General features: G+C 39.7%; 1 protein-coding gene across 5 annotated transcripts in view; it reads right to left on the bottom strand.

The window, feature by feature from the left end:
• Nucleotides 1-26,536, bottom strand: part of SDG37 (SET domain group 37) — a 344,199-nt gene that overhangs the window by 42,111 nt on the left and 275,552 nt on the right. For 2 of the 5 annotated variants that reach the window (XM_089431018.1, XM_089431004.1), the window contains one exon: nucleotides 5,032-5,122. The exons of 1 other annotated variant lie outside the window; for it this stretch is intronic. In XM_089431018.1, coding sequence (XP_089287144.1) covers nucleotides 5,032-5,122 — 91 coding nt within the window. The remainder of the gene's footprint in view (nucleotides 1-5,031; nucleotides 5,123-26,536) is intronic. 2 more of the 5 variants (XM_089431028.1, XM_089431011.1) reach the window with 1 other exon arrangement.

Genomic DNA, 26,536 nt, shown 5'->3' on the forward strand with positions numbered 1-26,536 from the left:
AATTATGTTGCGCTACTCTCCAGAAATACTTTCCAGCTCTACCTCTACCTACTAAAGTTTTGTTCTAAGCAATTCAAACTTTTCCTGTCGCTATGCAACTGGAAATCAAACTTTCTGCTCTGCCACTAGCACTCCCTATGTAGGCCCTACGCAAACCCTGGAGAAATTGTGTTGTTGCTTCCTCTGAACAACGAATTTCTCCCTCTTTATCTTTGAGCTACTAATCTGATCAACCTCGCTCTGATACCATGTGAAAATTTCACTACTGAAATCCTATTGTAGCAACTGGAATTAATTCTTCTAATTGATAAATTAATTATTCAATTTATTGCTACAGCAACAACGAATTAATCACACTGCAATCTTCACAAATAAAAACACTGTGGAAGATAAACTGGAAACTGAGAATAACTAGCACACACACAAAAAATTGACACAGTTATTTTGGACAAAAGTCCCTAGAAAAACCAAACTTCGAAAATCAATGCAGCAGCTGAGGGCTTTTATTATTACGCAGCAATGAAACTATCTGAGTACAATCTGGATGCCGAAAATTGGTAATCTTGCAGAGAAAATACTTGCAAAAATTATCTGAGGGAAGTTACCCTCACTTTGAACAATCTCGGCACTGTCTGACCCTTGAAAAGGTAGCCGTCCAATTGGGCCTGCACATGCTCTACATCACTGTGGAGTAGCTTGCCACACGTGCTATCTAAATCAACTTCTAGTCTAGCCGTCTTGCCTGTTGTTGACAAGGAAATTATCTCTCTAACACTCTAGAAATGCTTTCCAGCCTTTGGAACTGAAAACAAACTTCAACTCAGCAAAATCGAATTACTCTTGAGGCTTTTGCGTAGCCTCCTGGAGAAAATCTCAGACTCTCTGCAAAGTACTCACTAGATCTAGAAATATTCCTCCGGCTTCACTGTCCCTGCCCCTCTTTGTCTTTGCTTCCTTCTCTGGCTCAAACTCTTCCGGCAATTGTTGTTGCTCTCTGGAAAATCGAACTCTCCAAGGAAATTGACCTCTCAAGTGTGTGTGTTCTCCATTTACCCATCGACTCTTCTTATAATCTTCTGTTGGGACTCCAACAGCCAAGATTAAAACTTAATCAAGGGCTAAGATCATATCTAGGTCAATCCATGTGAGTTTCTAGATTATTCGCACCTTATCTCAATTAATTTTGATTAATTAATCCATTTTCCTAAGTTCAAACATAGGAAAATTTTAAAAATAGGTTAATAAGCTAATTGAGACACTTCTATGTGGAATTTCCATTAACGATTTATGAGTTATGGAGAACTCATGTGTTTTAGCCTCTCCACAAAGTTTCAAGACTAGAACACCTCCGATGCTACAAAAGCTAACAAACACTTTGATGAAAGCGCCATCATGATATGGTAAATATGCTATTTAATATTTCGGTATTCGTTATCAAGCTAACATATTGTGTTGCTACCTGAAAAGGATATTGCACGAATACATGATGACAGCTGAGGCAAGTTCAACTGTTGGTGATGAACTTGATTCAAAGAACACATTAATTGAATAAATGATCCTGCTAATCTTTAAAGGATTATGAAGTCAAAATTTCTACATCATCATCTTGGGATTGAAAGGTAGCAATGTAAGAAGTAGCAGTGTAAGAAGATAACCTGATGTTCATATTAATACAACAACAAAGATCACTTTCATGTTTAAAGGGAGCTATGAATAGCTTGAAGTTTGATAAAGCTCAATATAATGCCTTCTATGATGACAACTAAAGGAAAGTGATGTGAAAGGTTGATGGCTTGAACCTTGTCACAAGATTGAAGGAGGAAGATGGCTCCACGATACCCAGGAAGGAAGAAAGCTTAACATAACGAGTTGCGAAGGAAAGAGGGAGCCATGCAGCTATCTCCATGAAGAACTGGTAGCTGATACATTTATGAAGACAAGCTATGAAGCTTGTGATTGTGATATCCCAAATTGGAAGGAAGTCAGAAATCTCCTCTACATTTTAGAGGGAGTAAAGGAGTCTCCTTGAATAGGAGAAAGGATGTATTCCCTAATAAAGAGCGAATGGGGATATACTCTCTGGTTGAGAGGGAGTTGATAATGTACATCACGTTTTGTACTCTCCTCTTCATGTGTCATGCACATGACCAGGACTAAAAACCATAAGTCTAAGTGAAGGCCAGGGAGAATGGTGACTGGAGGATTGGATAAGCATCTATGATTTCCTTGAGGATAGAAAATCCAAGATAAGAAATGGACTGACACTCTTTGAGGATTGGACAAGCATCCAAGACAGGAGTGATTAAAGAGGACCGATATTCTTTAACGATTGGGAATCCAAGATAAGAATAGTCTTTAGAGGACACACCTAGTGAGCATCCGGATGGGCTATGTACCTTGTCGAGGTAGTGTGGTATCTCACATAAAATCTCCCAGCATTATGCTCTTGTATAAGAAAGAGCTTCTCAAGTCAAGGCCTTACTATGTTGACAATGTTGGTCATAATGTTGATGCTTAATGATAGCTTACCAATCTAACTCTTCTTATGGTAACTCTTTAGTTTGAAAATCACCTTGTACCAAGTGTACAATTATGAATACCTCCTTAGTTAAGAGGGAGTGTTGGAAAATGTGACTAGTTTCGGTCTTCATAATTGTCAATGTACTCAAGTCACTGTGTATATCTTATCTTACAAGAAAAAAAAAAAGGAAAAAAAATTATTTTTAAGCATGGGTTTCATGCTTAATTTTGATGGTCACCTAGGTCAAGCATGTTCTTCAAAGTTGTCATGTCGAAAGAATATTTTTCTTGAGTCAAGATAGTCCTTATCACTTGTATAAGGCACTATAGGGAAAGTTGTACCATGTAAAAGATATTAATTTTGAGTCTAGAGAGTCCTAGAAACCTCCAAGCACAAGTTGGCCCTGACAGTAACAAGTCAGCCTAGAAGCCACTACTCAACCTCATGGAAAGGCTATAAATACACGCAGCTTCAACCTCATTTGATCACCAATTCGATCTCTCAAGGAAGAAGTTTGATCTAGGGCAAGGAAGATCAAGGAAGAAAGAGCGAAGATCAAGAGAGCAAGAAGAAGTCTAGAAGATCAAGAAAAACTTGTTTTTGGGCCTTATTCTCTCACATGTGTGAAGGTTAGGGTTCATGCAACTTGAAGGAAGGTTGAAAATTGCAGGAGGCTAAATTATAAATCCAAGTTGCAGGAGAGCCAAATACTCTTATTTGGTCTAGTTTGACTTTGGAGATCGTGGCTTATTTGAAGGAAGTCTTCTTGAAGAAATGAAACATGCCAGAATTACGATCTATGCAGCTACAAGGCCGCAATTGCAAGTCGACGTTGGGGGTCTCAATTGAAGCTAGAAGTTGGTTGGAGCAGAATTGATCCTTGTTAGTTTGGTTGATCTCTAACCTATTTGGAAGGACTTCTTGGAGGGTTGACTCAGTGCTTAACTGAGGACTTGGTCTAGGGTTTTGGGTCTTGGTTTTCTCATTTGAAGTAGATTCTATAAGAAGAGGAGATTTTTTGGGTTCTCCCCTTGGAGGGGTTTTGCCCTGGCTTGGAGCCTAATTTATGTGTCCATCATCTTTGTTTTTTTTGCACTTGATAATTGTTTGATGAAAAGATCTAATAAAGGAAACACAAGAAGATAAATAAAGTTCACCAGTGATTATTAAGGTTGAGGATAATTTGCATTAATAGTTGCCCTATTGCATTCCCCAACATAACGAACCCTGCCAAGGTCTATCATGCTCTATGCCATTGCAAGCCTAACATGATCTTTGCACGTCACTATAAAGAGCTTGTTGGTGATTTAATCTAATTAGAGAAAATTGATTCTATCATTTATCGTAAGATTAGGGGACGGTAAACGTTGACTTATAAAATCAGGCTAGGAGCTAGATTATCCTAGTGTTGGATCTCCTAGTAATCGGTTGACTCGTGAAATCAGGGGAGTATTCATTGAAGTGAAGCTTCCTCTTGTTGGATATCCTTGCAGCCCTCTGAAACACATTCAAAGGATAAAGATAGAGGAGGAAACACACATTTACTTTTCTTGCAAGTCACATGGATCATCACATATCTGTCACACTTCACTAATTAATCTAAGACCAAGTGAAATCTAACTTAATAAAATCTACCAAGAACATTCCACAACATCGCTATAGCATTTGGATCAAAATCACACTCTTGGGATTTACTTTCCAGCATCCAGTACTTGGTTATAATTCCATTGACATATTTATTTTTTAAGCAACATTTTCTTTTGGCATTTCCATTTCCATTTCCAAGTATAAGCATTTACTTTCACAAGCTCTCTTTACTTGGCACTGGTTTTATTTGCTACATCATTTGCTTACAAGTATTTCATTCATATTGAAATATCTATTGCTTGTGGATGGTTATTTACACGCTTACGATTATTTCATTTACTTGTGAAGTTTATTTACATGCTTTAATTTATGTGATATGTTGTAATTTTGATGGTTCAATGTGCTTTGGGTAACTCAAATAACTCCTAGAATACTTCTTGTTTAACTTAGCATAATTAAGACTTAGCTTTCTCTTCTCATAAGGACTACCCCCCTTGGCTTCAGTAGGACTTAGCCTAGATGGAAGAGTTGAGATTTGAATGATACCTACTCAACTTGAGACTTGCTCCCAAGGCCACACCAAGTGGATTAAAGATTTTCTCCACATTAGCCTAGGTGTCAATTAGACAACAACACCTTTTATCAAACATTTCACTCGGCGTGAAATATTGGGTACATAGATAATTTTAACTTATTTTCAAAATGAAAGTAATAGTTTAGTTGTGTCACCATTTGCATTTCTAAGTGTGACTATAGAAATAACCTTCAAAATGAAACATAGGAGAATTTGTAAGGTCATGTGTAATGTGGTGATGTGCATTCTAGATATAGTGGAGCTACCCAAAATCCCTTAAATATGTTATGCAACTTATTAACATAAAGATAAAATGGATTCAAACACAATAAACCAAATTTAGCATTACTTAAACATAAAAGATTGTGGCTCAAACCATTCAAATTTTCCGCAAGCATAGTATTGCAATCCCATCATAGGATGACATGAAGGATATGCCCCTGCATTACATCACAACAAATTATAATTGATAACCCCCTAAAATACAACATATAAGATAATTGAAAAGCTAATATCTGTTTTTACAACATATTGCTCTATGAAAAATATTGATGCCATATAATCATTTGATATATTGCAGTCTACAATACGTGACCTTTTATTTGAACATGACTTAAGAAATGAGAAAAAAATATTCTAGTGAGACAATAACAAGACAACTAAAAAATGGCTTAACAATCTATCTTACAACACTCTAATGCTCCTCCAAATTATAATCAAAAACTATTTTGATCATTAATTCCTTTAGATCAATCAAAGAAGAAAGAAAGGGCGAAAGTAACAAAAATAAGAGGAGAAATTGAATCAACAATAAAATAGCATCTTAAACACATCCAACAAATGAAAGGAATATCATGTACTACATTATTCATACAAAAAAATATTGTACAAGGCAATGATTCTAACATTTTAGTATGTATCAACTGCATATAAATCTATTGACATGTAGCCACATTAGCTCGAAAAATCAAGTGAGAGATATTTAAATCGTGAATATAAGAACATTGGGCATTGTATTCAACAAGGTTGGAATACATATAGTGTCAGCAATCCCATAAGGACATCTAGGGAGTGAATATCATGATCTATACCCTTTATAATAGTGAGCAATGGTCATGTTAAGCTTCAAACTAGTTCCAATCTTGACATAATATCCTAATAGTTCTATGAGAAATGGCCTTTCTAGAAAATGAATATCATGTAAATCTACATAATTTTCATTTAAATTTCCATAGATTGTCATATATTTTATGTCATTCACAATATGGATCTCATAACATAGTCTATAACATATCTTGTAGATCATACGAGAAAAGGGAGGCCATGCCCCTTCAGTGCATGCCCACAATTTTTTCCCCTATCATTTTCCCATAAATTGTTAATTTTAGGCAACAATAGTACGTTCTATGATTTAGAGCAATTTTACTTCAATTTCTTTATAGCCCAAGATCAATATCTAGTTTAGCAATTACATCAGCATGATATTAAAATGTAGATAGAACATAAACATAAACAGTAGAAGACAAGCCAAGACAAGAGGACACAAGATGTGGCACCAGCCAGGGACAAACCCCAATGTGGGGAAACCCCTGATCAATTCTTCTTATAGTCTTCAATAGTTCAGCAAAGAGAGATAGTACAATTTACAAATCTGATAATTTATAACAGCAGCAAAAGAGTCCTAACGCCAGTCAAAATCAACATTGGTCAATAGGGAAGATTTGACCCTCAACAAATTGGTCAACTTCAGTCAACTTCCGCCTCCAAACAACAAGATGAATCTGTGAAAATTTCTGAATCTTTACAAATAGAAATCCTACTGCAGTCACTAGTTTAGCATCTCCTGCTTGTTATTTCATTCAATAAATTATTTAGTTTATAAATAGTGATGGAAAACACTACTGCAGACTACACTGACATACAGATCATAAACTAAAACAGTAGATGAGACAAACACACAAGAAACACTGTTATTTTTGGACAAACGTCCCCAGAAAAACCCAATGTGGGAAAACCGATGTAGCAACTCTAAGGGTTTTCTATTATTAAGCAATAGCTCTCAATACAACTTTGGATGCTCTCTCGGCTATCAATTACAGAGATAAAATACACTGGCAGAAACCTAAGAGAGATTACCTCACTTCACCCGGCAAAATATCTCTAATCCGGCAACTAGACTGACTATCCCCGGCTACAATTGTGTTTCCCCTTCGCAGTAGTTGCGTGGGCTTGCGTGGAGCACTCTTAAACTCTGTGTTGCCTCCTCTGCCTCCTAGAGCTCTAACGTCAGCCTTCTCAGCTGATCCAGCGACTCCCCAGCTGAATTTGGACTTTTGCAGGAGGGCAACTCTTCCCCTGTGTTGGCACTATGTCAAGCAATGCGTGGGCCCTCTTGGCCCAACATCAGCCTCCCTAGTCTGCACTGCCCACTCTGGCTTATCTCTGCCTCTCTCTGCTATGTATTCGGGGTCCCAGAGACGATCCTCCAACCCCAACTATCCCTGCCCCTTTGTTGCAACTTTGATCACTAGTTCGATTTTCTCAACAAACCACTCCCCAAACTTGGTGTATCACCAACTGACCCTCAAGTCTCCTCTTATACTTTTCCTATTGATGAATCAAAGGCCGAGATTAAGTCCCTAATCAACGGCTAAGATTAAAACAGACTTCATCCTCGTCACTTAGAAGTTTCTCACCCATTTTCTTATTAATACACAGTAATATTTTTATTTTCCTAAGTTTAGACTTAGGAACCCCATTAAAAATATTAATTATTTTAATAACTCTCAATCTGGGTGGAATTTCTCCAAACGATTTTTAGGTCTTGGAGATCTCATGTCTTCTAGCCCCTCCACAAAATTTCAAAGCTAGAGCACATCTGATGCTACCCAAAATCAACACTCCATCTTAGCAAGGAATGTGCCCTAGCAATACTTCTCAATAGAAGTATTACATTGATCCACTGCATCGGTCCTCTGTGATGTTGATGCTTGGCCTGTTGCCCTTCATCCACTGCATTGTCACATCCTATACTATTGCCCATGACTCTGCCACTGTCACTGCTACATCTGTACTACAACTTCCTCTCAAGATGTTGCATCATGCTACCCATAGCACTGTCACTGTTAACTGTTGCACTGCAACTTAGTTACTGAGAAATAAGTAACTGAAACTTCACCCAAAAACTGATATGTTGGTCAGTATGGATGCCTCGTGATGCTGAAGCTACCTCTACTACTAATCTGTGTTGACCCTCTGTTACTACTGCACAGCTACAATCTGCTTGTGCCTCCCGCACTATTGCAACATCCAATGCACTGCTTCAGACTTTGGCACTCTAGCTCTGCCACTATCGCTCCATCATCCCTCACAAGAAAAGACTCTCGTCAATCTGCTACTATCATTAAGGGCTCCCGTAGTTGTATGTGATCCAAGAGTTTGGGCACGTCAAGGATCTTGCCCCTGTGTAGTTCTCCGGAATACAACTCTATACCGCCCCAACTCTTCTCCAGAGGTGCATGAGCACTAATGTTAAAATTGGCAACTAGGGCCAAACTTCACGTGAGTCATCTTATTCATGGCTGATAATATTTTTATTTGATTCCTCTTGTCGAGAGGTGTAAGATTGATATAAAGATCATCTGATTCCGATAAGTATTCATGGAGATATGAATTTATTTTGATTATGGAATTATTGTCAAGCCGACCTACAACTCATGTAGGCTCAGAAGCCCAACAGTCGCATCTATTCAAACATCATCATTTGTCTATAAATACCAGAGGATTTTTCCTCATTTGGCTCACTCATCTCATCACATCTCTCTCTCTCTCTCTCTCTCTCTCTCTCTCTCTCTCTCTCTCTCTCTACTGCGCAGAAAAGAATATCTTCTCTACTGCGCAGAAAAGGGTCTCTCCCTTACACGTGAAGCCGGAAGCTGCTGAAACTAACGTTGCAACTGCAGAAGTGAAGTTTGACCTGCGTGGACTAGAAGATCTCCTCATCTGAACTACGTTGTAGGTTCATCTGAACCTCCTCTGGAAGCCGCAACTTTTGGTGGTGGAATCAAGCTGATCCAACGATCGGTTTGTGAGATATCGTCTGCCCTAATTTAATGATGAAGCCGCTAATGCTGATGCTGCTGATCTAGGGTTTGCTACTGTTGATATAAATCGGATTTATTGTACTATTTCTCTCTGCTGAATTATTTTTTTTTTAACACTAGGACAATCGGTAACTGGTGAGAGTTATCCTGGGCAGGCCCAGGATCAAATCCAACTGGCTGCCACTATAAACCTAGGCTAGGTGCAGCAACCTGCAAGCCACACATAGCAAGAACTTATGCCTCAACAAGAGCCGAGACGTCCACTCTGGGGTCGCCTACTCTTCTAGCCAAGACACAACAGGCCATGTACTCAACGAAATTTGAACCTCCGTCTCGTGGGTTTCACCCAACGAAACTTACCGTTAAACCCCATATCACTGTACCTCTCTGCTGAATTATTGAAGATAAAAGAAGATTTGATCAAAGGGTTTCCCCACACATTATGGGGTTTGTCCCTGGCTAGCCACCACATCTTGTGTCTCTTGTCCTGGCTTGTTTTCTGTCGATCGTTTAATGTTTTATCTGCACTTTACCTTATGTGCATGTGATTGCTAATCTATGGAATATAATAAGAAAAAGAAGTAAATTGTTATAAGCATAGAACATATCATAACTTAACATGGTATTAGAGCTGAGGTGAAGACAAAGCCCGAGCAAGAGCAAGAGCAATCACCGAAGAGAAGATTGGCGAGGCTATCCTAAAAGAACTATGGGGTCCTCAACACTCTGCCGAAGACAAGCTTCCTGAGAAAGCTGACTATCACGGATGGAAGATGTCTATCGATCTAACCCTAGAAGATAAAGGAGTGTTGGACCATGTAAGAGGCAATATTGTTGAGCCTCCATCAAATGCATCCGCCGCTGCATGGAACAAATGGAAAACCGGAAAAGTCAAAATAGAAGATCATCCGGGACTCTATCGACAAGCACTTGGTGGCCTACATCTTTGAACTGAACACCTCCAAGGAAATCTACGATAGACTGCTGAGTTTATTTAAAGTTAATGATGCAAATCAAGTTTTGTTTCTTAGAAATAAACAGAGAGAAATCAAGAAGGGTAAATGCAAGCATACTTCTTAAGAATCACCGAGATCAAGAACGATCTTCTATCTATTGGGGAGACTATTACTGACAAAGAAATGGCACTCACAACTCTTGGAGGATTACCATCCGAATGGTACGTGTTCAGGACTACTCTTCTGAACAATCATGTAATTCCTAGTTTCGAGAAATTAATGGCTAGATGCATTCAAGAAGAAACAAGGGTAGAAGAGCAAGAAATGCCTTTGCCTAAAGGTCCTCCTGTTGCCTTTTTTTATCATACTAAGAAAAGAAATAATTCCAGGACTAAATCAAAAGGAAAGGTTGGACCTAAGGGTGGAAGAAAAGGACAATGTTACATCTGCGATAAAGCAGGTCACTATGCAAGGGAGTGCCCTGATAAAAAGGACTCACACCGGGACGATGATCAAAATCCCTCTGATGGCAATCAAAGGAATGACAAATTCATAGCAAAGGTAAGAGGAGAGCTGGGAAGCAAGGAATAGGACAAGCATTCAAGAAGGCCAGAAATTCCAGGATGTATTAAATGCACCTGACCTCAAAAAGAAACCGGTGTCCATCTCGACAATGGAAGACAAAGGCTACAAGGTAACCTTTAGCTATGGCAAGGTACATATATGGAAAAATAATGTTATAGATGCCTTTACTTTTGGGTTTCGTGTTGATTCATTATATCAGGTCGATGGAAGTCTGCTAGATGTCATGTCTTATGACACATCTCTTTAGTCCGAACTTCGGCATCGAAGGTTTGCCCACCTTCATTACAAAGCTCTACCCGATGTAAGACAAATGGTGACAGGGATGCCCGAATTCTAAGTAGAGAAAGAAGGTGTATGTCCGAGATGTGCCAAAGGAAAGCTCAAAAGGGGACCATTCCCCTCAAGTCAAAGCAAGACCTCCGATATATTACAACTAGTTCACTCAGACATATCTAGTATGATACCTGTGAACTCCTTGGGAGGATATTCATATTATCTTACTTTTACAGATGACTATTCTCGAAAGACCTAGATATACTTTTTGAAAAAGAAGGATGAAGTGTTCTCTTGGTTTCGACACCTCAAAGCCCTGATCAAGAATCAAACCGAAAAGAAGATCAAGATCTTAAGAATTGATAATGGGACTAAATATGAATCTAATGAGTTCCATGACTTTTGTAAAGAGACTGGCATCAAGAGGGAGACTACTACACCATATACTCCTGAACAGAATGGTGTGGCGGAAAGGAAAAACCGCACGATTATGGAAGCTGCCAGGGCCATGCTACATGATCAAAGACTTCTGAAGTTTCTACGGGCTGAAGCTACAAACGCTACCGTATATGTACAAAATCAATGCCCTCATCAAGCATTGGGTTCCAAGACTCCTGAAGAAAAGTTCACCGGTAAGAAACCTGATGTTTCTCATTTTAGAATTTTTGGAAGCCCTGTATATTTTCATGTGCCGAAAGAGAAAAGAAATAAATTGGGTGCTTCTGGAAAGAAGGGAATTTTCGTGGGCTATGGTGAAAATACTAAAGGCTATAGAATCTATGTAGCCAGTCAAAGGGAAGTCGTAATTAGTCATGATGTCACCTTTGACAAAGATATGGCTCTCAGCGAGGTGAACAATCTTCCAACTATGAGGAGCTCTCAAGAAGCCGACACCAGGGAACCGAAAGAAAAGGATGATGAATCAATGCCTGATGTAGAAGAACCCATGGATCTGATTGATCCTCCTCCACATGAGCCTTCCTCTTCTAGGAAGAGGCCTTCATGGCTTGGGGGGCTACTTGATGATGCTAAAGGACATGCTGCACCCCGAGGAACCTTTCGTGAAAGTAAGAGACCTAATAGGTATCAGGGATACCTGATCATCATGAGCACGATCATACAAAATGAGCCTTCATCATTCTCAAATGCCGTCAAGCATCAAGTATGGAAGGATGCTATGACCGAAGAATATGAGTCCATTATGAAGAATGATGTCTAGGAAGTAGTTCCCAGACCTCAGGACAAGACAGTTGTTACTTCCAAATGGCTTTACAAGATAAAGCATGCAGCATATGGAAGTACGGAAAAGTATAAAGCTCGTTTTGTTGCTCGTGGTTTCTCCCAGAATGAAGGTATAGACTATGATGAGATATTTGCACCTGTTGCCAAATATACGACCATCCGCTCGATCATAGCCCTTGCCGCTTCACAAGGATGGAACCTACATCAGATGGATGTCAAGACCGCGTTTTTGCACGGCTCGATCAAAGAAGAGGTCTACGTGGAGCAACCCGAAGGATTTGAGATTTATGATCGAAAATCTCATGTATGCAGGTTGAAGAAGGCTCTCTATGCGCTGAAGCAAGCACCCCGAGCATGGTATGAGAGGATCGACAGCTACTTGATGAAGCTGGGATTCACTAGGAGTGAAGCCGATCCTAACCTTTACTTTAAGGTTGAAGATGATAAACCTCTCATACTGGTGTTGTATGTGGATGACCTCTTTCTAATAGGTGCAAACCCTCTCATTCTCAAATGTAAGAGGGAGTTGGCTTCTGAATTTGAAATGAAGGACCTAGGACTGATGCACTATTTCCTAGCACTTGAAGTGTGGCAGAAGCCAGGGGAAACTTTCCTATCTCAAGGAAAATATGTCGTGAAGATATTGGAAAGATTCGGTATGGTGGACTGCAAGCCTGTAACTACCCCGATGGAGCTTGACTTCAAGAAGTTAAGTGGTAGTGCTACTAGACCTGTTTTATGAAATGCTACCAAGTATCGGCAACTCGTCGGAGCATTAATGTTCTTAGTGAACTCCCATCCAGATATATGCTTCACAATCAACATGTTGAGTCAACATATGGTTGAACCCCACCACATACATTGGATTGGTGCCAAGAATCTGTTGACATATCTTCGTGGCACTATCACTTATGGGTTAAGATACACTGCCGGAGATGTCAGACTATTTGGACACACAGATGTTGATTGGGCAAGCAGTGTGGAGGATCACTAGAGCACTTTTTAGTGTTGCTTCTCTTTGGATTTTGCTTCGATATAATGGATGAGTAGGAAGCAGAAGTCGGTTGCCATAAGCACCGTCGAGACCGGATACATATCTACGAGTATAATCTCGTATGAAGCTGCCTGGTTGGGGAAGCTCTTTAGTGAGTTGTTTGAACACATACCACTGTGATTCTCTATAACAACCAGAGGTGGGATTCGATTACTGAGGAATCTCGTATTCGTCGAGTGCTCCAGGAGATAGACATCATCTGGGATATGGTAAGTCGATGAGCAAGGAGGCTCCATCGCATTAAGATGATGTATAGGTCGACACACCTTGTCAAAGCCCCGAGGAAAGATCTAATCTGTGATTTTCCCAAACAACTTGGAGTCGTCAAAAAACCCTTGTACAAGGGTCCTGCATGTTGCATACATTGAGCTCTGGGAGCTCTGAGGGCTTGCGGTTCTTACTGGAGCAACATACGACCACAGGGTGACTCACCCTCCCCTGGTGGTGCGCACTGGAACAAGATGATTCGCTCTCTTGTGGAACAGGATGATTTTCTCTCCTGTGTAGCAAGATGATTAGTTATCCTGTGAGGCCTGGATTGATGTGTTCTCCATGGTGATTGTAGCAGGATTGATCTGTTCTCCTGTGAGACCTGGATTGATGTGTTCCCCATGGTGATAGTAGCAGGATTGATGTGTTCTCCTGTGAGGCATGGATTGATGTGTTCTCCATGGCGATTGTAGCAGGATTGATGTGTTCTCCTATGAGGCCTGGATTGATGTGTTCTCCATGGCGGCCTGGATTGATGTGTTCTCCATGGCAATTGTAGCAGGATTGGTGTGTTCTCCTGTGAGGACAAGATTGATTAGTTCTCCTGTCGAGGCATCCTACCCATGTAGTCTGGGACTCATGGGAAGTACCTCTCATCTGATCAATGAGCAGGGAAATGAAGTTAGGGACCATAGTAGTACTGATGGACGCATCATTGTATCTACCGTACTCCTTATGCTAGGATGACCTCCATTAATCTGGGATCAATGATACTGGTCTGGGACCAGTGGTAGGAGTTGTACCATACCATGACACTGACTTCGGGTCGGTTGAGACTGGTATGGGACCAGTGGTACATACTCTGAGACTAACTTCGTGTCAGTGCAGTACTGGTCTGGGACCAGTGAGAGTGGTACATACTATGACGCTGACTTCGGGTCGATTGAGACTGGTCTGGGACCAGTGGTACACTCTCTGAGACTGCAATACTGGTCTGGGACCAATGGTACACTCTCTGAGACTGCGATACTAATCTGGGACCAGTGGTAGGAGTGGTACTTATTATGAAGCTGACTTCGAGTCGATTGAGACTAGTCTGGGACCAGTGGTACGCACTCTGAGACTGACTTTGAGTCAGTGAAGGATGATACTGGTCTGGGACCAGTGGAGTTGTACTCACTATGATGCTGACTTCGGGTTGGTTGAGACTGGTCTGGGACCAATGGTACATACTCTGAGGCTGACTTTGAGTCAGTATGATACATCCTCGATCATTTCTTCTTCTTCATAATTCGGACAAAAGCAGAGCAGAACAGAACAAAGCAAAGCAGCCCATAACAGAGCAGAGTCGTATAGATCAGTACAGGGAAGAACAAGACAAAGCAGAACATGCAGAATAGAGCAGAGCAGGGAAGGGTCAGGCTATACAGGGCAGTGCATTTGATGGATGAATAGTAATGACTAATAGACAGATTGCAGATGAAGTTCTCCCTAGTTGAGAGGAAGTGTTAAAATTGGCAACTAGGGCCAAACTTTATGTGGGTCATCTTATTCATGGCTGATAATATTTTTATTAGATTCCTCTCGTCCAGAGGTGTAAAATTGATATAAAGATCATCCGATTCCGATAAGTATTCATGGAGATATGAATTTATATTGATTATGGAATTATTATCAAGCCGACCTACAACTCATGTAGGCTCAAAAGCCCAACAGTCGCATCTATTCAAACATCACCATTTGTGTATAAATACAAGAGGACTTTTTCCTCATTTGCACTCACTCATCTCATCACATCTCTCTCTCTCTACTGCGCAGAAAAGAGTCTCTTCTCTACTGTGCAGAAAAGGGTCTCTCCCTCACACATGTGAAGCCGGAAGCTATTGAAACTGAAGTTGCAACTGCAGAAGTGAATTTTGACCTGCGTGGACTAGACGATCTCCTCATCTGAACTGCGTTGTAGGTTCATCTGAACCTCCTCTGTAAGTCGCAACATTTGGTGGTGGAATCAAGCCAATCCAATGATCAGTTTGTGAGATATCGTCTGCCCTAGTTTGATGATGAAGTCGCTAATGCTGATGTTGTTGATCTAGGATTTGCTACCGCTGATATAAATCAGATTTATTATACTATTTCTCTCTGTTGAATTATTGAATATAAAAGAAGATTTTATCAAAGGGTTTCCCCACACATTGTGGGGTTTATCCCTAGCTAGCCACCACATCTTGTGTCTCTTGTCTTGGCTTGTTTTCTGTCGATTGTTTAATGTTCTATTTGCACTTTACTTTATGTACATGTGATTGCTAATCTGTGGAATATAATAAGAGAAAGAAGTAAACTGTTATAAGCATAGAACATACCATAACTTAACAACTAATGGCACAATCCTCATCATCATCCTTCTTGTCAGCTTTCACTAGAGCAGCATTTGAGTCAAAAGCCTCTTCCTTGCCCTTCTTGTTTGGATATTCCGACACATAGGAAATAGTTAAGTATAACTTGGTCTAGTCTAGAGTTGGGTATTTCTTTACTATGCACTTTTGTAACTTACAATCTGACAGTCACGATATGTTCTAGACATGAAGTGATCTGACAATTCATTCTCTCCTCAGTATTACCGACACTTGATTCGTGGCTTAACACCCGATTGGTCCATGATCTCTATTTAAAAAGCATGGAGGGTCATTTGTAGGGTGACCGTACATGAGAGAAGCTTATGTAAATTTTTTTTATTTTACATTAATAAATGCCTGAAGTGGCTGCGTTGACTCAGGCCATGGACTGTTTCCCTCTTTGAGGGTTTTAACCACGTCAAGAATATTGGTGTATTGATATGTGATCTGTTTGTAAGCGGTGTCCTTTAGTGTTCTATCTGAGGAACTTACACTGTAAATTCCTACATGGTATTGGAGCAATTTGAGGGCCGCATCCGTTGGTGATCCAAATCCAAAACCAGTACAAGTGTGTGCGACTATAGTTTCCTAGATCTATTGTTTATGACTGCTTTTGGGCAGAGAGGGTTGCTCTATTGTGTTAGGAGCATTTTTTCCAGTGAGGAACCCCTTTCGTTTCACGCGAAAAGGTTTCTGGTAGCCCTAGCTACGTCATTTTTAAGATCTGGGAGTATACAGTGTTTATTTGCAGTTTTAGTTATTCATCTCTCTGTTTATTTTGGTTTATTTAGCTCTTTGTTTTTTTATTACCAAATCTATACCTTTCATTTCTGCCTATGCTCTTTACCCTGCGACTTTGTGTGATCTCAGCAAATCAAAAACAGAAAGGAAGGATTTTTCTCATGTGTATGCTCTTTTCCACCGCACCTTAGTGTGATCTCAGAAAATCAGAAACATTGAGAAAAATATTTAGTTTCTGGCAAAAGATAACTTCAAGCCATAAGGTTTGGGTTTTTTTTGTATGTCCGTGTTGGGTTGTGTGGTTTTTGTTTTGTAAGCAAAAGGAGCTTTTTCAAGTAAACACGCACTCCAAAGCTTCAGTGACTAAAAAAAAAAACCCTTCGTCTTTTCCAAAAATTACTAACCTTTTAAATTAGCTCACTTGGTCCACTTTATGAGAATAGAGGTCTTGAGTTCAAGTATTTCCTTTTGTTGAGTTACTTTTTCAAAAAACACATATAACTTATGTTTTAAAGTTACTTTATGTAAAAGTGTTCTCACCCATTATAAAAAAGTGAGTCACTTATAATTCCAAAAGTCTCTTTATCTATTATTTAAGTTACAATTTAGTGGGTAGCTGATAAAGTACAATTGTAAAAGTGATTTTCACTTATTTATAAAAGTGGGTCACATAAAATCTTTTTCTTAAGTGAGCTAATTAGATTAAGTTTGGAAGGGGGGGAAGGGGTTTAAATATAACATTATCATTCGCTTCCACACATTCACGCACTTCATCGGCATCTTCAACAACTTTTCTTCAAAAAGCCATCACTTCTTCATCCGAGAGCTGTTTTTTTTTAAATCAACCTAATTTTTTGAGATCTTTCCATTGGAACACTTAGTTTCAGCATCTACAGCTTCAGTTTCTGTTAAAATGGAAAGTTCATGCCAAGTTATTCTTGACAACACCAACTACTTCCAATGGTGGTCCTACATTGTGGATTTACTTAGAAGTAAAGGTCTTTACAGAATAGCCTCAGGACAAGAAACTAAACCTAAAGATGAAGATAAGGCAGCCAAATGGGAAAATAGGCAAGATCAAACATGTGGGTTGATAGGGATGTCTATTTCTCCAAACCTTAGATTCCATACTGCAGAACTTGATACCACTAATGAAGCAATGAAACAGCTCACTAAAGTTTTTGGAATTAAAAATGAAATTAGAGCCCATCAACTCGAAAATGAGTTGTTTATGTTGGAGCCCAATAATTTTTTTTCCATTGAATATTTTTTGTCTGAGTTCAAGACCCTTAAACTTCTCTTCGAAGGTGTTAAGGTTAAGAAAGAAGATGGTAGACTTATCTATTCCATTCTTACTAAGTTGGGACCAGCCTACTCTATGTTTGTTTCCACCTTCCACTCTACTAGAAAAGCCTTTATTTCTCAAGGACAAGACTACAAGTCCCCCTATTTTAATGCTTTTTGTGATTCTTTAATAAGAGAACAAGAAAAACTCTTACATCTTGGTCTTCTTAATCTTGGAAACTCTTCTAAGAAAGCCTTAGCTACCTAGCAACAACCAAATTCAAAGAATCCTAAGAAGCAGTATCTTAAAAAGAATGGTCCTAAACCAAACAAGGTTCCTAAGCAATTTCAGTGTCAAAATGAAAAAATCAATTCAACAAAATAACAAGGCAAATAAAAACAAAGGGAAGAACACTAATAGACAATGCAACTTTTGTAATCGAGATAGCCACTTAGAATCCAAATGCTTTAAGAAGATATAAGCCTTGGAAGCAGCAATGAAGAAGCATAACATCCATTTGGATCACTCTTCAACTTCAACTTCATCTTCACAAATAATACTTTCTGCATGTGGTTGTCAAGCATCTCGATCTAGTTATGCACTAAATGTATTTTCTTCTTCTCATGCTCATGAGTGGCTCATTGATTCTGGAGCTTCTTATCACATGGCCAAAAACAAAGCCATGTTTTCTTCTTTAAATGATTGTAATACCAAAAATATATATGTTGGTGATGATAGATCTCTTAGTGTTGTAGGGACTGGAACTGTTCATCTAGACAATGGTCAATTTAATGATGTATTATATGTTCCAACCTTATCCTGCAACCTTCTATCTGTATATCAGATAACTCATTCAGGTGAAGGTAAAACCATTGAATTTTCACCTCACGACGTTGTAATTAAGAACCTAAGAGATCCTAAACAGATTTTAGCTACTGGCATTGCTGATGATTCTACAAGGTTGTATAAGTTTAACAACTTGGGTCATCAACTCTTCCCTCGGTATTTGTTTCTCATAAGGATGAAGTGAGCAAACTTTGGCATGAGAGATTTGGTCACTTAAACTATTGCTCCCTTCAAAATCTAGGTAAAGAAAATATGGTGACAGGTTTTCTTATGGTATCTTGCAGAGATGGTATTTTTTCCGGATGTGTACTCGGAAAACATCATCGAGATAGATTTGAAAAAAGTGCCTCTTGGCACGCTTCAGCCCCTTTACAGCTTGTGCATAGTGATTTATGTGGTTCACTTCCAGTGGTTTCATTCTTTGGTTACAAGTATTTCTTAACTTTCATTGTTGATTTCTCTAGACGCACTTGCTATACTTCTTAAAACTCAAGAGTGAAGTATTTAACATGTTCTTGACTTTTAAGGCTTGTTGAAAAACAATCTGGACATCAAATTCTCAAGCTAAGATCTGATAATGGCGGAAAATATGTTAACAACAAATTCATCAACTTTTGCACTGAGCATGGAATTCAAATGCAACATATTGTTCCATATACTCCACAACAAAATGGTGAAGTTGAAAGGAAGAATTGCAACTTAAAGGAAATGGATAATTGTATGCTTCAATCTAAAGGACTTAGTCTTAATTTTTGGGCAAGAAGCAATTAATTGTGCAAATTACATAGTAAATCGCACTCCTACTAAGGTTTTAAAGAATATCACTCCAAAAGAAGCATGGAGCTCAATTAAACCAGATGTCAATCACTTTCGTATTTTTGGAAGTGAAGCATGGGCCCATATTCCAAATGAGAAACATAAACCTTAGAACCTAAGAGTGAAAAATGTATTTTTGTTGGATATTCTGAAGATGTCAAAAGATATAGATTGATTTCTTTCACCTAAATCCAAAAATGTTATCATTAGAAGAGATGTAAAGTTTTTTGAAAATATATCGACCTATGAGCCTAGTTCGGCGAATGTGCCACCTCACTCTATCCCTTCTACTTCTGAAAATATTTCTTCTTCAGATGATGACAGCGAGGATGAAAATCCTCCCCCACCTTCTCAAGATCCTCCTTCAACTCCTCAACTTCCAAAATGGGTTCGTGCTACTCGGGATGCAGCAGGTGCTCTTGCAGGTGATCCTATAGATCAACGTCGCACTCGTTCTCAGTTTGATAGAGCCTCTTCTTTACTGGCTCAAGCTCCAACGAATTATGATCCTGACACCTTTGTAGAAGCTTCAGGCCATCCAGATTGGGACGCAACTATGAATGAAGAATATCATTCATTATTGGCAAATGATACATCGGATCTTGTTCCTCTTCCAAAGGGAAGAAAACTTGTTAGATGCAAATGGGTTTACAGAACCAAATATGGACTAGATGGAAAAGTTGATAAACATAAGGCTCGTCTTGTTGCTAAGGTTTTTTCACAAGTTGAAGGCATTGACTATACTGAAACCTTCTCCCCTGTTGCCAAAATGAACTCTATCCGCCTTGTTCTTTCCCTTGCGGCCTATTTCAAATGGGAAGTCCATTAGATGGATGTTAAATTTGCCTTTTTGCGTGGGGACTTGCATGAACAAATCTATATGGAACAACCTCCTGGCTTTATACAAACAAACTCCAGCCTTGTATGTTGGCTTAAGAAATCCTTTTATGGTCTCAAGCAAGCCCCTCGGGCTTGGTATGCCAAAATGGATAAGTTTCTTTTAGATACTAGCTTTTCTAGGTGTCATTTTAACAATACTGTCTACACCAAGAAAGTGGGTAAGTCTCTTATCATTCTTATTCTTTATGTTGATGATCTTATCCTTATTGCTAGTGATCCCAACCTTATAGACCATGTGAAGTCCAGCCTTAAAAAGCAGTTTGAAATGACAAACTTAGGACACTTGCATTATTTTCTTGGTCTTCAAGTCTTGCAATCAAAGGAAGGTATTTCCCTTTCCCACTACAAGCATGCTTGTGATCTTCTACGCCACTTTCACATGGAAGATTGTAACCCAGCCCCTTCTCCCTTTCAGTCTGGAGCCGAACTTTCAGTCACTTGCACTTCCCCTAAAGTTGATGCTACTTTATACCATCAGCTTGTAGGAAAATTTTTGTATCTGACCCATACTCGTCCTGACCTTTCATTTGTTGTTGGCCTTATTGCTCGGTTTATGCAAAACCAACATGCAAGTCATTGTAAAGCAGCTAAAAGAATACTTTGTTATGTTTGAGGTATAGTTCAGTTTGGTATTCATTACAGTGCAAAAGCATCTCCTCTATTGGTTGGTTTCATTGATTCAGATTGGGCTAGTGAACCTGATGATCGAAAGTGTACTGTAGGTTTTGTCTTCACTCTTGGTTCCGGACCTATTACATGGGCTTGCAAGAAACAAAGTGCCATTTCTCTTTCTTCAACAGAAGCAGAGTATCGTGGCGTCGTAGAAGCTATTAAGCAAGCCATGTGACTTCGTTAGATCCTACCAGAGTTTGGCTTTCAATAGCAACATCCGACTACACTTTGGTGTGATAATCAAAGTGCCATTCAACTATGCAAAGATCCAGTCCAACATTAGCGCGGAAAACACATTGAACTACACATGCACTTCATCAGAAAGCTCATTCATGACCATGTTCTTGAAGTGCAATATTGTTCAACCGATGATCAAGTTGCAGACATCTTTACAAAGGCTCTCACAAAGGCGAAGTTTACTAAACTTTGATTCATGTCTGTGATCTTCTAAAGTTCAGGAATTTGTCACTAAGGGGGGATAGGCTCTAATGCCTCCTTCCTTCTCCTATTGTGTCATATGTGTACATCCAAGTTGTTCTTAATGGGGGATGTTAGGATATTCCGACACATAGGAAACAGTTAAATATAACTTGGTCTAGTGTAGAGTTAGGTAAAGTTTGTTTCTTTACAATGTACTTTTGTAACTTACAATCTGACGGTCGCGATATGTTATAGACATGAAGTGATCTGACCGTTCATTCTCTCCTCGGCATTACCAACACTTATTCATGGCTTAACACCCGATTGGTCCATGATCTCTATTTAAAGAGCATGGAGGATCATTTGTAGGGTGATCATTCATGAGAGAAGCTTATGTCAATTTTCTTTCTTTTACATTAATAAATTGCCTTAAGTGGCCGTGTTTGCTCAGGTCATGGACTATTTCCCTCTTTGAAGGTTTTAACCATAGTTTTTAAAACCGGCCTAGCTAACAGGTTACTGGTCTAACCGGCCAATCAGCAGGGCCACCAGTTGGAACCGGTTGAAAAACTCAGTTAAGGAGGCGCTGTGGCGAGAATTTGGCCCTAACCGGCCAGTTTGTAGCAAACCGACTTCGTAGCAAACCAGTCGGTTTCATCCTAAACCGGTCGTTTACCTACCATGCTCACCGAGGACCCACAATGTGGCTTTTCCAAGGTAGTTTAGGGGTTTTGGAGGGAAATTAAGGGTGCTTACCCTCCAAAAACACCCTCTCCAAGCCTTTAAGAGGCCCCTCTCCCTCTCATTTGTCTCACACATCTGATTTGGAGTGTTTGTGAGTGTTTGTGAGTTTGCTTGGGAGCTTGGAGAGTGTTGAGTTTTTGCTGGAGTAGTCATCTTGGAGTTGGAGTTGGAGCTATTTTGGAGATAGCTTGTAGCTATCAGTGGAGTTGGCATCTTCAAGAGAAGGCTAAGGAAGCTAATTTGCATTTCCAGGTAAGGATTTTCACTTGAAAAATCCTCATTTCACTGTTGTCCATGAATCAAATTTTTTTGTGTTATAAATTTATAAACTTCTCACTTCTATCATCTATGCTATCAAATCTCTAGCTCTATGTTATCAAATTTTGTAGCCTACATGTGCATTTGCTTTCCTAAATTTAGCTTTGGTTTTCCATGTTGCTTAGCTGCAATTTTTTTTTTAAATGGCAGATTTCTTTGCAAATTGTAATTATTTTCAAGCAAACATGGCTCCAAAAGGAAAGGACAGTGCATGGGCTCATTGTGATGTAATTGATGGAAAAATGATACGCAAATTATGCCATAAATCTATTGGAGGTGGGGGTATTCTTAGATTGAAGCAACACTTGGCCATGTGGTGCACCAAATGCAATGTTAGGTCCTATTAGGGCAGAATACATTTCCAATCTTGAAAAGTGTTATGAGGATAAGGGTAGGGAGAAGGCCATCCAAGATGACACTGCAAGGAAGAGGGAATTATTAGAAGCCATGAAAGAGAGTGGGTATGATGATTATGAGATTCAAGACTCAACTTCTATCCCTTCCACCAATGACCCCTTTCACTATGTTCATCCTTCTTGTGGCCAACCATCAAAAGGAACAAAGAGAACAAACATCCAAAGTTTTTTCTCATCTTCTGCCAACATTGCCTCTTCTAATCCCACTTCCTCCCAGCCAAGTCGTCAACCCACTTTGGATCAACATTGGAAAAAACAATGCAAAGAAACTTCTCATCGATACATTACTAGATGGTGGTATCATTCAGATATCCCATTTAATGCTGCTCACTCGCCTTATTACCAAGCTATGTGGGACTTTATTATAGCTACAAGAAAGGGCTTCAAAGGCCCTAGTATGCATGACTTGAGGGGAGCTCTTTTGCAAAAAGAGATATCTTCCACTGATGAGTATTTGGTTGAGTTTAAAGATTCATGGCTCAAAACAGGTTGTTCCATCATGTCATATGTATGGATCGATGGAAAGAACTGCACTATCATTAATTTCCTTGTTTCTTGCCCTCAAGGAACCATGTTTTTGATATCAGTTGATGCATCTGATAAGGTGAAGGATGCAGCCCTTCTATTTGAGCTTTTGGATGACATTATTCAGGAAGTTGGGGAGTAGAATGTTGTGCAGGTCATCACTGATAATACCTCAAACTGTGTTCTTGCTGGAATGATGCTTGAGTCCAAATATAAGACCATATTTTGGACTCCATGTGCTGCACATTGCATAGACCTCATGCTTGAGGACATATGCAAAGTGGAGTGGGTAAAAAACACTGTAGAGCATGCCAAGTGCATTACAAAATACATTTACAACCACTCATGGGTATTGAGCCTAATGAGGAAAAACATTGGGGGCAAAGAGCTTGTTAGGCTTGCAATTACGAGATTTGCAACTCACTTCCTCATGTTGCAATGTCTCAATGGTCAACATAAAAACTTGCAGAAAATGTTTTCTTCTGAAGAATGGTCTAAATCTCGGTGGGCTCGTAGACAAGATGGAAAAGACACCAAAAAGAAAGTGTTTGACAATTATTTTTGGAAAAGGTCTGTAGAGCTTGTGAAAATTACCGAGCCCCTTGTTAAGGTGCTAAGGATGGTGGATGGGGAAAAATTGACCATGGGCTACATTTATGAGGCAAAGGAGCAGATACGGGCAGCTTACAAGGACAGGTTAGCTAAATATGGTCGTATATGGGAGATCATTGATAACAGATGGAACAATCAACTCTATCGTCCTATACATGCAGCTGGGTATTTTTTGAACCCAAAGTATCATTATAAAAATCGACTAGGAGATCTGCATGATGGGGAGGTCAGAGCTAGAATGATTGATTGCTTGGAGCGCATGGTCCCTACCCATGCAGACCAGTTGGAAATACATAGACAACTCACTGTTTTCACTATGGCACATGGTACCTTTGGCAAAAATGGCAAGAGATGTGGATCAACCAGGTAAACAATTCCAATTTCCAATTTGTTTTTCTTTTCAAGTTAAAATTGTTTATGTTCTTTACAATTCAAATTATAAACTAAGTTACTAATTAATGTCTTTTTCTTTGCAGCACATTGGTGGGAGTCATTTGGTGGCCAGTGCCCTTAATTGCAAAGGTTTGCAATTAGAGTCATCAATCAAACTTGCAGTGCTTCAGGTTGTGAGCGCAATTGGTTTGTTTTTTAGCACATACACACGAAGAAGAGAAACCGTTTGGAACAAAAACAGTTAAATAATCTTGTTTTCGTGCAATACAACCTTCGACTGAGGAGGAACCAAATGATGAACAAAGCACCTGATCTAGATCCCATTGTGTTGGACGATATTGATCCAACATTAGAATGGGTGGAGGAGACTGAAGATCCTATGTTTGCGGCTAATTTTGATATCGACATGGCTTTAGCGGGGGATGAAGCAGATCTGGTGGCATCAGAACCAGGATCAGTAGCGGCATCAAGGAAAGGCAAAGAAACAACAGAAGGCACTAATCGTGCAAGTCGACAAACTCATGCTTCCATTGGGTCCACTTCTATTCTAATTGGTGGCATTGCTACTGAGGTTGCAAATCAGGCCGAGGCATCCTCAGACTCTGAACCAGATGATGTCCATGTAGCTCCTGGTGATGATCACGTGGCTACTAGTGGTGATGAACTTGATGATTGATCATGTGTACACCGTAGACTTGTAGTAGGCCAATGGCCTCATAGCTTGCAGCATTTTTTTTGGACTTTATAGTCTATTTAGAGTCTCATCACTTATGTATTTTGCTATTTTGTTGATGATATGTATTGCACTCGGTGCCATTTTGATATATTCACCTGTATATGGTATATAAATGAGCAAACTTTGCATATTTTGTCTCTATTGGCTTGGAATCATGGTTTTAAATCTTAAAGATAGGTTTGTTTCATTAAAAATTAATTATTTAATGTATTTTTCTAAAACCGGTTCGTTTAGACCAAACCAGTCCCAGTTAGACCGGTTCCAGTTGGTAAACCGGTTCATTAGGTGGACCGGTCCAATCACCGGTTCCGGTTTTAAAAACATTGGTTTTAACCACGTCAAGAATACTCGTGTATTGATATGTGATCTATTTTTGAGCGGTGTCCTTTGGTGTTCTATCTGAAGAACTTACCCTGTAAATTCCTACACTTCTTCCGGGGACCACTGGGTGGCGAAATGTCCTAGTTCACCACACCTAAAGCATCTGACCTTAGATATATCCTTTTTCTTCCTTTTTTGTTGCCCATGTTGTCCCAATGATGCGAGAGTTGGATCCTCCTCCTCCTTCCTGACCCGGGCTCCTCTATCGCTACTTCCTGCCTTGGTCAGCCTCCTAATCTCTTCCTGTCGAACCACTAGGGGAAGGTCGAACCACTCACCCTACCATTGCGCCCCTCTCCAAGAAGTACCCCAAGCCCCCCGGAGCTCCTAGGGCTCAATGTCCATCTCATACATGACCCTCATAAGAGGGTCTCTCCACGACTCCAAATCGTTTTTGGAAGGCCAAGAATTTGACCTTCCCTAGGGGCTTTGTCAAAATATCAACGACCTACTCATCAGTCCCAATGTGATGGAGCCTTATTGCTCCTCGTTGTACCATATCCCAGATAAAATGACACTTGATATCTCCATGTTTGGAGCAATCATGAAATACGGGATTCTCTGATAATCGGATCCTACTCTGGTTATCACAGAGCATCATGATGGTATCCAGCATATGTCCAAACAGCTCACTGAAGAGCTTCCTCAACCAGAAAACTTCACAGGAGGCCATACTAGCAGCTATGTATGTGGCCTCGGCAGTGCTCAAGACAACTGATTTATGATTCCTGCTCATCCAGGATATTGAAACAAAACCCAAAGAAAAACAGCATCTAGAAGTTCTCTTGAGATCCACCACACTACCAGCCCAATCAGCATCAGAATAACCATGCGGCCTCACATTTCCGACAGTGTATCTCAGTCCATGAGTGATTGAGCCCCGAAGATATCTCAAAAGATTCTTAGCGGCAATCCAATGTATATGATGAGGCTCAACCATGTATTGGCTCAATGTGTTAACTACAAAACATATGTCTGGATGGAAGTTCACCAACAACATCAGTTGAGGATACTCAGAAACATTTCCCAATTCAAGTCCAGCAACACTACCACTTAACTTCTTAAAGTTAAGTTCCATCAGGGTAGTCACAGGCTTGCAGTCCACCATCCCAAATCTTTCCAATATCTTCACAACATATTTTCCTTGAGATAGGAAAATTTCAACTGGATTTTGCCAGAACTCAAACCCTACAAAGCAGTGCATCGGTCCGAAGTCCATCTCAAATTCAAAAG

This window comes from Pinus tabuliformis, chromosome 6, assembly GCF_031772625.1.
Source record: "Pinus tabuliformis cultivar Carrire ecotype Pingquan chromosome 6, CPIR1, whole genome shotgun sequence".
NCBI lineage: Eukaryota > Viridiplantae > Streptophyta > Pinopsida > Pinales > Pinaceae > Pinus > Pinus tabuliformis.